At 40.3% G+C, this 14,215-nt stretch overlaps 1 protein-coding gene across 3 annotated transcripts in view; it reads right to left on the reverse strand.

Annotated features, from left to right (window-relative positions):
* aldh6a1 (aldehyde dehydrogenase 6 family, member A1) overlaps window positions 1-14,215 on the reverse strand; it is a 31,994-nt gene that overhangs the window by 3,608 nt on the left and 14,171 nt on the right. For all 3 annotated transcript variants that reach the window (XM_048537278.2, XM_048537280.2, XM_048537279.2), the window contains exons 4-11: window positions 13,003-13,164; window positions 9,423-9,501; window positions 8,753-9,055; window positions 7,957-8,078; window positions 4,198-4,387; window positions 3,297-3,478; window positions 2,106-2,285; window positions 706-804 (exon numbers count right to left, since the gene is read on the reverse strand). In XM_048537278.2, coding sequence (XP_048393235.1) covers window positions 706-804; window positions 2,106-2,285; window positions 3,297-3,478; window positions 4,198-4,387; window positions 7,957-8,078; window positions 8,753-9,055; window positions 9,423-9,501; window positions 13,003-13,164 — 1,317 coding nt within the window. The remainder of the gene's footprint in view (window positions 1-705; window positions 805-2,105; window positions 2,286-3,296; window positions 3,479-4,197; window positions 4,388-7,956; window positions 8,079-8,752; window positions 9,056-9,422; window positions 9,502-13,002; window positions 13,165-14,215) is intronic.

The following is a 14,215-nucleotide window of genomic DNA, read 5'->3' on the forward strand; positions in this document are numbered from 1 at the left end:
CACTGTATCCATTTCTGTACAGTATTGCTAACTCTCTAGGGTTGTTCTGGAGTTGAAGAATTAAAAGGTTAACCTCCAGGACACTGCTGCAGGGAAATCTGCCAAAGTAGTTAGAGGGAGAATATTGCTTTCAAAAACATTTATTCTAGTGTCTAATTATTTTGTAATTAATCTGCTGATCTGCAGTGAAAATTTCTTCAGGTAATCCCTTTCTAACACTTATGGAAAATGGCTCTGAAACATGACACCAGCATGGTAAAGTATAAAAATCTGGTAGCTGGATACAGCAAGACAATAATTTCTGGAAAAACATCTAACCAGTGCCACCACCAATATTAAATATATTTTCATTACACTCAAATTTGACAGCGAGAGCCAGAGCCAGAACCTGGAACCACTGGAGCTCAAAAGTAACCAAAGCTTTATACGTCTTAAAAGGTTGAAAGCTCAAAAAAGGAACTGCTGAGGAGTGAAAACTACGACTGAGATGCAACTGATAGCCCCTAACTAGAGTGGGCATGCTAGCAATACTCCAGAAACAGAGGGGGCTCTGGCACACCCAAGATCTCAGGATCTGAGGAAGACAGGACTGCAGAAGGCAGGCGGTTAGAAAATCACAGAAAAAAAAAATCACAGCTGATTAACCATTTAACCTCAAACTTACATTGGTGCTACCTAACTGGCTTTGGAGATTAATATACATACTTGCTTGCCATAGAAGTTGGTATCACCCCTGAATGAACCTCTTGATCCAGTAAATGAGAACATGGGCAAAGGAACTGGTATAGGCACATTCACTCCAATCTGAACAGAAAAAGGTTTAAAAAAATCACAAAGAGCAAAGTACGAGGTGTCAAAACAAACATTTCAAATTATGAATAGCAGTTATGAAGTGATGCCTATGAGATCACCACATAGCATGCTGGTACTTCAAACCTGAAATTATTCAGAAACACAGAATAGATCACACATCTGAAAGAGGGTGCATGGTAAAAAGGAGGAACTGTGAAAGGAGGTCTGCTGGCATCAACTTCAAGTTAATCTGACTTTTCATTTACACGATGAATATTATTTAACCATGGGTCTAAGGGAGTATGATTTTGGGTATTACATATTTTGTTATAAAGTCAATTAAATTTGTTCCTATTTAACTATACAGCAAGTTACAATAAGACCAACGGGGCATTAGACTGTAAACTACGATTTAAAGAGGCTACAAGGAGAAATTTCAACAAAGCCTATTTTGTTCATTCATGGGTTATGGGTGTCACTAGCTAGACCAGCCCTAAATACCTTTAGGACTCAAGATGAACTACCCCCACCCCCACTGTAATAATTTTGTTCCATGTAGAAAAGGAGAATCTAAATGAAACCTGTTCTCAGGAGCACACAAACACGGTTCTAGTTTGCTGTCTAATGCATGACTATCGAACATTCACATGTAAAGATTGCACATTCTCCCAGCGCTCTGGTTTGCTCCCACAGTCCAAAGCTGCGTGGCTTAGGTGGATTGGCCATGTGAAACCTCCTGTGGTGTCCAGGGATATCAGGGTAGATGGATTAGCATGGGATAAGGCAAGAGAGTGCATCTCTGGGTGGAATGCCCTTTGGAAGGTCTATGAGAAATTAATAGGCCAAATGGCTTGCTTCCATGCTATAGGGATTCTACGATTTATGCTGGTAGCAAAAGGACAGAAACAGATAAAGCACTTAGACTGGACATCAAGCACTGCCTGGTACCAACTCACACAGGACAAGTAATAACCAGGACATACAAAACTACAAACATTGCAATAAGATACCACTGCTTGAGGATTTAAAAATCACAATATTTTCATCTACTGAGATCTGTATGCCACTTAGTCAAGCAAGTTACTTTGACAGCAATCCAAATAAATGCGGAACAATAAAAAGTGGTTCAAAAACACAACATGTCTTGCGGCATTTGTGGAGAAAGAAACAAAATTAACATGGAGTCCAAAGACTCTGTCGAGCTTCTCCAGCATTTTTATTTCAGGTCTCCAGCGTCTGTCGCATTTTTCATTTATTTGAATAAACGTGGGGATGTCCACTCAGAAACTGTGGAGCAATGTTTAAAAACATACCTGTCCCACATCAACCAGGTGCGTGAATTTACGTGCCGTGGCACCATTAGTGGTGAAGATGGCAGTGCCATTTCCATATGGGTTTTGGTTGATGATATTGACAGCTTCATCCAGTGTTGCTGCTTCAAGGACTACTAGGACAGGTCCAAAGATCTCCTCAGTATAGCACTTCATTTGAGGCTACAAGGATACAAAATAAAAAAAGTCTTTTAACAACAGACTGTTAACTATACACTACTCTTTACATTAGAAGTGCTTACAAGAACAGGTCAGAGACTGGGAATCCTGCAGGTGTTGCACTTTCCGCTTCTCCAAAGCCTAAAGAGACAAGTCAGAGTTTAAGCCAGTGTAGACACAATCAGATAAGTGGCCTCCTTCTGCACTTATGATCATTGTTAACTAGCTCTCAAAGGTTTGATCTGATTCAAACACATGCAGCAATAAGAAAATAATGTTCCATTTACATTTTGAAGAGAGAGATTCTTTTCTATCCCTTTTTGTGATAATAAAATTTACACCTACATTTGTTTTGCCAGCCTGTGGAAACAATTCATCACCATTCACCCCATTATAATTCTTATTAATGTTGAAAATCTCTTCAGGTTTAATCCATTTCAACTCCAAAATGAAAAAGCCACAACTTGTCAATCTTTCGTTTATGAATGCAAATTGTGTTGTACTATTTCTTTTTAAATAAGAGCTTGCATTCCACTAATCCATACTTGAGTTACCATTTAATTTTAATACTTAATTTTCTACTTTTATTTCTTCTTCACTTCTAATGAATGCAATCATCTGCTCTTACCCAAGCAGCACCTGTTAAACTGGAAGACAACGTTATGATTGGACAAAGATTAGAAACATTAAAATCGTGAAGTACATCAGAAGATGAGGATAACCAGAGCCTCTAAATCAAACGCGGGAGTCCTTTTATCTGGTGAAAAACAATAACCACTATTCTTGAATTGGGCACAGGAAATATTTGTTAAATCCTCTCACTGCAAATCTAAGCTAGATCAATTTCTGAAACATTCACGAAACTCACCATGCCCAGAGGTACTGCTGGCAAATACCTGCTAATTGTTTTAGGGCAAATTATCAATTGACAAATTGAGCAGCAAAGAATGACACAGTTTGAAAGGGTTGCCTTATGGCCAATTGACTGGTGACAGAAAACAGTGATCTTCTCACCTTGACTCCTGCGAGGATGGTGGGCCCCACGAAGTTGCCATTTTCATACCCTTTCACTTGTATCTTCCGGCCATCCAGTAGCAGTTTGGCACCCTCTTCCACTCCACTTTGGACCAGGTCACACACACGGGTTTTAGCCTCAGGGGAGACGAGTGGGCCAAGGTCAGATCCAGGCTGGTCACCTAGGATCAGGGAGTGAACAAAATTACAAGCATGTGGTCAACCAAGACAATCCTTTGTTGTTTTCACATTGCGGAAGAAACATAGCAGTCCAAGGCTGTAATCAGAGGACAAAATAATTAGGTCCCTTGTTCCTCAACCTCAATCACAAACGCCCATAGAAAGTAAGTATTTCCAACAGTCTAGTCAAGAGAGCTAGTAAATCAAAAAAGTTTAATTCTTAAGTGTACACAAGTAATTGAATTCAGTCAGGTGATAGCAATTTTACTATTCTTCAACCAAAAAAAATCTTAGAAAAGCTATTTTAGTTACTGTTGCAATGAATTCAGAAAGGTAAAATGGAACCTCAAGGGTGGGAAAAATAATTTCAGTCCAGTTCAATGTAAGGGAAGTTTGGCTTCTAGTGTTCCTTCAGTGTTAAGTCGTTTAAATCCCAAGAATTCCCTCTCTAAAGCTTTGTGGGACTCACTACCATCTTCTCAGGGATTACCAGGAACGGAAGGACAATAAATAACAACAGTGCCAATACTACCACATTCTTGATGTGGTGCATATTTATCTTAAAGCAAGTTTCATGTAGTTGCAGCTACAGTAGAAAGAACAAAAATGTAGCCATGAGTACGAGTCACATTGCCTCTATATTCCATATTTTCCCTCATGGACTACAGCATCGTATTTAAACAATCGCCTCATACTCCCATTGCATTGAAAGTAATCACACCTGCATTAACTTTCAGTTTCTTTGCCCGTTCCACCAATTCAGGCAGCCAACTTCTTGCTTCCCCAACCAGGACAGCGGTAGACAGGGCCATACAACGCTGTCCAGCAGCACCAAAAGCTGCACCAACAAGCTGATTCAGAGTATTCTCCTTGTTAGCATCAGGCATCACGACTCCATGGTTCTTAGCACCCTGTAGGGAATTCAGAGAAAAAAGGAAAAGGCAGATTGAAGATATATTCCTGCACTCTAAGTAACTACATGGAAAATAAGAACTTCACTTTATACAAGCACAGGCCACTTTATTTTTTAAAAAATCGTTACAACACTGGCAGGAACTGGCAAGATTAACAGTGCGCTGCACTATTTAATAGTTGAACTAAAAAGCGGGACTCTGCTCCAAAATAATGTCTTCCATGTTACCATACAATTGTCAAACATTGGTCTGTCATCAACTACAACTTGGGGTAGGATTCATATTTTATTTGGAGAGAATTGTTATGTCTGACCTGGGCGGAGGACATCATAACCAGCAGCTAAATCACACACTATCACTTGTACTGCTTGAAGTAGAACAAAAATCAAAATTGGAGAAACTGAGCAGGTCTGGCAGTGTTTGTGGACTGAAAGCAGAATTAAGGTTTTGAAACCAGTGATTCTTCGAGGACTGTCTTCTGCTTTCTTTCAAGTTTCTTTCTTTCCTCCCCCAAACTCCTACAAGAGGGTCTGCGCGTACAGTGCAGACAGAGGAAAAAGCAATCAAATTAATAGTTAGCTGGTCTTGGAGAAATTCTCTCCTTTGATTCCGTGACAGCATCTTTGTGTTAGTCATCACCCCGTATTTGTTGCTGACACAGCAGCAGTATGTGGCATGATGTCTTTATTCAGGTGTAAGTTTGGAAAAGGTATTGTTGCTGCCTGGCTGTCAACTTTTGTAAAATGCCAGCCAGGCTGACATCACAAATTAACAAATAAACAGAGTCAAAAATAAAAATCTTGATAGAAACAGAGAGGAGCAAGCAAACAATGCTGCTTGACTGAGCTTCTCAACTATCAGCAGGACCTCAATTAAACATGCAATAAACCCATCTCAGTGAAACCCCTTGGGTGTGTGAAGCTATTGCAGCCAGCCCATTTATTGTTTCCAACTTAATTTGTTTTAGAAAGACCAAAAAGTTGGATTGCTGAAAAACTTCATTGCAAACACAAACTGGATGGAAGATAAAACACTCAAATTGTGATGAGTTAAAAAAAAAATCAGACAACCTTGGATTTGATGGAGTTGTCAGCCATTCCCACTGGGTCAGCTGAACCCACACAAACTGGTCATGTGATTATGCAAACAGATATAGACAAACACCATGCAAAAGATTTCTGAAAAACTCCATAAGTGTAGTAAACCTGAAGGGAAAAAAATGCTGCAGATTGGAGACAAAGTGAACTTGATGTAGCAAGTGGAATACTGTGATGCATTGCAAAAGGCTGACATTGCTAAGGAATGGGAGATTCCACCACTGAGTTTGTCAAATATTCTAAAACACAAATGAAGAAAAGAAAATCTTTGAACGGTTTGACAAGCAGGCATTCATTCCAGCTAGGAAGAGCATGAGAAAGACTGCCCTTCCTAACAAAACCGCTCTGCTAACATTGGCTCGAGGCTGTTCAAGCAGAGAATATTTCCATCCCTGATCCAATTCTATAGGAAAGGCAACTTGCCCTGGTAAAGAACTGAGTCACAAGCAGCTCAACTGTAACAAATGGATGGCCAGACTGATTCAAAACTAAGGAACAGCACGGTCTTCCACACGGCAAGTGATGAAGGTGCAGTTATTACGGCAGGAATAGCAGATGCCTGGTGAGGTAGGATAGATGGATTTTGATTGCATTTTTCAGGTACAGAAGGTAGCTTCAAGATCTCAATCTTTCTGTAGACTCCAATGTTACAGCAGTGGTGGACTGGAAGTGTCATACCCCTTTGAAAAAGAATAATCTTTTCCACCCAAGCCATTTGCTAACAACGTGCAAGAGACTGGAGAACTGCTGTACAAAGGGTAACTATATAGAGTATCAGTCTCAACCAAACATACATTAACAGCAGTTTTAAACCACGGCTAAAGTGGACCGTTTTGTCATCTGTTACCAGATCATCTTGAAACGTGTACTTATGGATAGCAAAGCAAGGCGTGTTTCATGATGCAGACTGTGCCAACATGGTGTCAAAAAGTTGGAATTCCCTACCAAAGGAGCAACAGGAGGCCACCTGCCTTTGCAAATGACAAGGGGCCACCCACGCAGTACACGGCTATTAAAACAACCCAGATGACTTTCAGCATTGAGGGGCCTGGATCTGAAAGGTGGACAGAATCTTCCTCTTCCTTTGCCAATATATCATTACAGACACTTGGCCCTGTGCAGGCAATGGATTGGGGAGGGAGGTGGGGTGTGCGTGAATAAGAACGCACACGTTCTAAGTTACATGTTCATGATAAAGAAGGCATGAAAGATAGTGATGGAAGCCTCAGTTGCTAACTGCTTCCACGACATTTGGTTCAAACAAGTTAAAACTACACAAGATGCTGACTTTTTGGAGTAGGAAGAGGCCGTCGAGTCCATTGACACTTTGCGTTCACCTGCTGGAGACCTGTGTGGAAACTGCAGCAGAGACAACCGTGTAAACATATGCAGAGTTGGAAGATGGTAAATGCTACACAACAGAAGAATTGACCGATGGGGCAATCTTAAGTGCAGTAGCTCCTCAACTGAGGAGCCCAACGACCTTGAAGACTTCGATAAAGGTTCTCAGAAGTGTCTGTCTACTCACATTGGTTTCCCCAGTTGAAGCCAAACCTGTCTTATGCACAAAACAATGAAAAAAAAATCTTCCAACTGCACTGGCATCCATCAACAGCACTTAACAATAGAGTTCTTACACAGCCAACTGTCAACATCCTTCAATGGCTTTTACTGCACAACTTCAGGTGATTGTTAAGTATGAACAACTTGGAAAAGAGATTTTCTTCCATTTTTACTGCTGTATAAAAACAACTGTTTCAAAGTTGTGTTTGTATGAAAACTGAGTTGTACAAGGGTATCCTTGACTATTGTGAAGCTCCACTTAAGTTTCTTGGTTGGCCCCTCATGATTCGACTCAATTCCAAGATTACAGTGGAGTAGGGTGCTCCAGCTGGAGTACATCTGCTCCGTCCAGTCTTTGTCTCCTCCTCTTCTTCCCTCTTCAGTCTGTGGCCTGGAGTGGAATGGGAAGGCAGCTGGTGGGCTTGGAGCAAAGATGGCTATGGGGTGGGAACCAGTGGAGCCCGAATAGAAAGGCTGTCTATTGTTTTAGATTGATTTAAATTTTCCTTACATTACAGATATACATAGTATATGTTATGAACTATTTTTAATTTCCTTTTTCCATACCTAATCTGTATCAAGGTACTTTGTACCCAAGATGGTGCCCTGTGTTAGCAACATTGTACACTTTTCACTGTACTCCCATTCTTTTGTAACTTGAGCACATGACAAAAAACCTAGTTCTGATTCTTGTAATTTTACTGAAGAGAATCTATATTTTTGACAAGGTGGGGAGGGGGTCCTGGTAAGAGATAGAGCTGGGGTAGATAAGACAATTAACATAATTTCAATACAAAGGGGAAGAGTGGAAAAAGAGGTAAAGTAAAAGATTCATACTACATGCAGCTGGTCTGCAAATGAACTATGAACAAGTCCAACTACTAAAGGAGTGGAAAGGATATTCACCATGTTTGACTGCACTCTCTTGCCGTTTTTGGAACCTCTTGTATAGATGTATTCTCCTGCTTGATTGGAACCAACAAAACTGATGGCTTTTATAGCAGGCTGGTCACAAATGAAGTTCACAGCTTTAAAGAAAAAAAGTTGAAAAATAACATGCATTTTATTATTCCCATTTAATGTAGCACACAACGCAGCTGGAGATATCTGCAACAGACGTCAGAGTTGATTCCGGGGTGGGGGTGACGGGGCGGGAGAAGAATGGAAAGTCTCGTAAAAATATTACTATATAGTTACTATATACTACATTTTCTTTCTCATGTCTTGAACTTTAACACCATGTGACATCTATGTGGGAGCAATAATTCATTGCCTCACAAAACTAACTACACAGTATCTATAGCGAAGAAATGTCATAAAATATCACCTCATTCAGTTTATAGTGGAGACGAAGTCATTACAGACAGCATTCAATAGAATTTTCTTGTAGCCCATAAATATATTGATGATAAAAGATTTATGTGCCACACAACCAAATGAAGGGTATCACAATGGATATCTATCTGCATCACATTGACAAGGTAAAAAGTATCCAGTATAATCCAATTTACTTCCATATGCATCAAGGCAATGGGAGACAAACTTTGAGGGCAATAGATTATTCTTCTTAAACTGTTGTAGCCATCAAAACTCAAACTTGGATATGAAATCATATGATTAGTAGAGTTATGATTAAAGGAGTTGGTACAGGCCAACTTCAACAACACTTTAAAAAGATTTATAGAAATATCAAATTTCCTACCATCATGCTGCCCGTGTATAATATTAAGGGTTCCATCTGGAGCTCCTGCATCTTGTAATAACTTGGCCAGCAACATGGCTGCTCCAGGAACACGCTCCGAAGGTTTCAGCAGGAAGGTATTACCACACACCAAAGCCATAGGATACATCCAGAGTGGAATCATGGCTGGAAAGTTAAATGGAGTGATGCCGGCACACACTCCTAAAGGGAGTCGGTAGGTGAATGTGTCCATGTCTTTCGTGATGGAGGGCAAGGTCTCACCCAACATTAATGACGTGATACTGCAAGTATGTTCAACAACCTCTGTCAGGAGAGAAACGTAAAGATCACTATTATTATGGAGGACCAATTAAATGCTCCAGAATTCTTTTACTGTCACTTGACTGGAAGAGGAGGAATATCCAGAAGAGATTTTTTACAAGAGAAATCAAAATTCTTGGAAGTGAATTCTTGCTGAAGTGGGAAGGAAGATAATAATACTTCAGAAACAATATCATTGAATAGGAAATCATTGGCAGTTCTGGAGGAAGTTATCATGGATTATGATGGAAGCCAGCTGAATAATTTGTCATCTGTAATTATATTTGAGATATTTGACATTTATGGGATGTTGCGATTTCGGCAAGAAATCACAGACATGCTTTTACTCAGAAATCCACATATTACTTACGTAAGCCTCTGAAAACATCTCCTTCAGCATCTGGCAAAGTTTTACCTTGCTCTTTCGTGATGAGCTTGGCAATTTCAGTCTGTTAATAAAATTAAAAGACATCTTATCTGAAAGATTTTTCTTTGAATTGTGGTCAGGGAATTGGAGGTGGTAGCAGCAAGGTTGAACAGAATTTTTTTGTACCCTGACATTATGAACATTCAAACAAAAGGAACAGAATTATAAAAACAGAAGTTACTGAAAAAGCTCAGCAGGTCTGGCAGCATTTGTGAAGAAACAAAAACAAAAAACACAAGTTAACGTTTCAGGTCTGGTGACACTTCCTCAGAACCAGACCCAAAACCGGTAACTTTTTTTGCTTCACAGATGCTGTTCCTGATTTACAGCATTCACAGTTCTTTCGGTATTTATTAAGGAATACAAGTAGACCACTCAGTCCTGAGGGGGGTTTCTGGTTTGTGAATTTTTGGTAGTCCGTAGAAGCGTGGTGTGTTGGATCCATCTGGTTTTTTTTTGGAAGTCTCTCTTGTCCTATCTGCAGACAAAGGACGCTTGACAGTCATCTTAAACCGAACAGACTACATTGAGAAAGCGAACGCACTGCTTGCAGATACCGACACTTACCAACAGGTGGCGATAGACCCGACCCAACAACTAGAGAACCGACTCACAGCCTTACTCAAAAAACTTCAAAAACCTGGAGAATTAAACAAGAGAGACTTCCCAAAAAATGAAACCAGATAGATCCAACACACCACGCTTCTACGGACTACCAAAAATTCACAAACCAGAAACCCCCCTCAGGCCCATAGTGTCGCTACCTGGAACACCAACCTACAGATTAGCCAAGGAACTACACCAAAGGCTAAAACACCTAGTAGAAGACTCCCACCACTCCATTCGCTCCACCCAAGAATTCCTGAACACCAAAGACACCAAGATAGAAGAGGATGAAATAATGGTCTCCTTTGACGTAACAGCTCTGTTCACATCCATCAACATCAACCTGGCCAAAGAAACACTGATGACACTATTAGAAGAACCGAAGACACATACACCAGACACCAGCAACCTCATCAGCAAGGACAACATCATCAAGCTAGTGGACCTATGCCTCACCACCCACTTCACTTTCAATAACAAAACCTACAGACAAACCAACGGTACACCCATGGGATCTCAGATATCAGGGTTCTTAGCAGAGGCAGTAATGCAGAGACTCGAACAAACAGCTCTGCCAATCATCCAACCCAAACTTTGGGTCCGCTATGTGGATGACACCTTTGTCATCACTAAACAAAACAAATTACAGGAGACCTTCAAGACCATCAATAATACCCTTTACTGGCATAACATTCACAAAAGAGGAGGAAAACAACAACAAACTGCCATTCCTAGGTGTCACAGTAGAACGAACAGCCAATGGGGAGCTTCAAACCAGCGTCTACAGGAAAACAACACATACGGACCAAATACTGAACTACAGGAGCAACCATCCCAACACCCACAAACGAAGCTGCATTAGAACATTATTCCAACGAGCCACCACACACTGCAGCACAAAGGAACTATGCAGAGCAGAGGAAAATCACCTGAACAGCGTATTCAAAAAGAATGGGTACCTTATGAACACAGTCCGCTGATTTCTCAGCAACAAACCCAAACAAACAGACAAAACGGGCTCAGAAACCAGAACCACGCTCCCCTACAAAGACATTTCGGAAATGACTGCCATACTCCTCGGACCACTTGGCATCAGGGTAGCCCACAAACCCACCAACACACTAAAACAGCAACTAATGAACTTAAAAGACCTTATACAGACAACAAATAAAACGAATGCCATCTACAAAATACCTTGCAAGAACTGTGACAAACACTACATTGGACAAACTGGCAGGAAGCTAGCCACCAGGATACATGAACATCAACTAGCCACAAAACGACATGACCCACTATCACTCGTATCCTTACATACAGATAAGGAAGGACACCACTTTGATTGGGACAACACATCCATCCTAGGACAAGCCAAGCAGAGACATGCACGAGAATTCCTAGAAGCATGGCATTCCAACCGGAATTCCATCAACAAACACTGACTTGGAGCCAATCTACCATCGCCTGAGAAAAAGAACAGGAAATGACATCACCAACCCAAGGAAACCTAACCAGATAAATAGAAAGCGGGACATAACACCAGCACGTCGGAGGCTCACTGATGATGTTATTAAGAATGGTGATGAAATGTCTGAAAACTAACCTTCCAGCTCAGCGAGCAAACTCACATCCAGATCCTCTATAATCTCTCATCTCTTTGACAACCAAGAATCCATTTGAAAACTGAAAGAACTGCGGTTGCTGTAAATCAGGAACAAAAACAAAAGGGCTGTAAAAGCTCAGCAGATCAGTCAGCATCTGTGAAAGAAAATGTCAATGTTTCAGGTCCAGTGACCCTTCCGAGTTCTGAGGAAGTAGATACTGATCTACTCCAAAGCCTTAGACATTGACCAATAAAGTTTTTAAAAAAGAACTCCAGTTAAACATCGTCTCCCTTTGACAAAACCATATTGTTCTGCCTGGTGTAACAAGTAATTACAAACAGAAGGGTGGGCGGGCAAAAAAAAAAGCCTGTGGTAGAACATCCAGCCAATGGCCAGATGAAGATCTGAGCCCATGCTGTGGAACTTCAGAAGCACTCCTGCACTGATACAGATAAATGGATGGGAGGACAAACAACTGCCAATGAGAAAGCAAGAATAGAGTTGCTGATTTTAATCAAGTCTGCTTAACCAGAAATCGATAACCTAAGATGAAATTGGATGGTATGGAAATTGATATGGCAGTGTGTAATTAAATTAATGGAGCAATACATGGAATCATGTCACAGATGAGCACAGGCTGAAAATAATGGCAGCATGTGATAGGTTAGTCAAATCACGAGATACATGAGCATTATGTTAAAGACAATGGTGGCATGATGTGATAGGTTAAGTGTAGAGTAGAAGGCCATTGTGACAGAAGTTGATTAGTTTAGAAAGACAATACAAGCTAATATGACTGATTATGCTAATGATACCAGATAAGCACAGCAACTAGAATAGTACATAAGTAGTGAGCCCCAAAGAGTCAGGGGCAGTTGGGAAACAGTTTTTCTGATTGTCACAGCTTTTGTTTGAAAATAAAAGTTAACTCCTTGAGGAATTTGCTAGGTCTCCCAGTGTTTTAAAACAGAAAATTGGGAAGGACCTCACCACCACAATGGGTGCAAGACTTTGCCGGGGGGGGACGACGACAATATTAGCCCCAAGGCATATTGGTGTGTCCTTAACACAACTCCCAGCATCTGCCTCAGGGGTACAATGAAGACAGCACCTCCCTGAAAATTAGTCAACAGAAAACCTGGGAAATCACAGGTAATCTTCCCTTCAAAAAACAAACATGCAAACTCTCTCAGTAGGGACTGGTTAATATCAGAAAAGACTTATTACTAGAGGCCTTTTGCTCACAGGATTCTCCTTACTCCACGACCACAACTTAAAAACATTAAATTCAATGACACTGTACTGTAATCACTTACCATGTTGTCTTTGATGAGTTGCTGGTACTTTAGGAAAATTTGTTGCCGACTCAAGACTGAAGTCTCTGACCAGGAGGGATAAGCACGTTGACAGGAATTCAAGGCAGCAAGCATCTCCTCTTGGGTGGCCTTTGGAACTTTGCTAATCACCTCGTTTGTTGCCTAGAAGCAAAGGAAGAAATATCAGGAAAAGTTATCATAAATCCCTGAATTACCATAATAGATGAAAGAATCAGAGTGCATGAGAAAATGAAAAAAGAGAGAGAGATATCATTCAAGCCACAAATCTTTAATTATTAACTTTAACTTTATTTGTTCAAACTGCTTTTTAAAAAAAACTAAGTTTCACACAGCAGCATTCAATGGTGCAATGATAGCACCGAGAGACACTTTGTGAAGCTGGAGGTCAAAGTCCCCACATCTGCATCCCTACTATGAAGAGGGAAGCACAACAGGCAGAATTTTCTTCACTGAGATAAAAGAAATGAGCTTTTATTTTGAAAAATACACACTAAGCTCAAAATGCTTTTGAGCCCCAATTCCACCTTGCTTTATGCTGGTCCCCCAAGATATGTCACAGCAAGTTAACATACTGCTCCTTAATAATTTTCTACTTCTGGGAAGAGATTTGACATTTCTAAACCCTAACTTGTAAAAATTGGAGGAGAAATACAGTAAGCTTTCTTTTATCCAGCATCTATGGGACAATTGATCAAATTATCTGGATAAGCACGAGATCCACACAATGTAGAAACACACTATAAACAGAAATATAATGCAGCAGGCATACACACTGTTACACTATATTTACGGCATAAATCACAAATAATAATGCAACTTTGACTTAATTAAAAAACTTACAAGCAGAGAGTCTTCTCACTCAACCTCAACAGACTACTGTGACATTGCAGTATTCGAGGAGAATTGAATCAATAGTTGACATTTTGTGTGGCCATTCAATTGAACAAGTATATTTACATTGCGGCAAGTGAATTAAAAATCTATAATAATTGCACAAAATAATACAGTCTCTGCAGTATTTGAGGCATATAAAACTTTTGTTGGTATATTCAGAGCCAGTTAAAACAAAGTTTGTATATGTCGATTGCACTGTCATAGCCCAATTTCTTTTTATCCCCCCTCCCAAAACAATACTACCTTTGCACTCTGATGGTCCAATAAGCTCAGTAAACAATTCAGTCATTTAAATTTT

This window comes from Stegostoma tigrinum, chromosome 10 (genome assembly GCF_030684315.1).
Source record: "Stegostoma tigrinum isolate sSteTig4 chromosome 10, sSteTig4.hap1, whole genome shotgun sequence".
In the NCBI taxonomy this organism is placed as follows: Eukaryota; Metazoa; Chordata; class Chondrichthyes; order Orectolobiformes; family Stegostomatidae; genus Stegostoma; species Stegostoma tigrinum.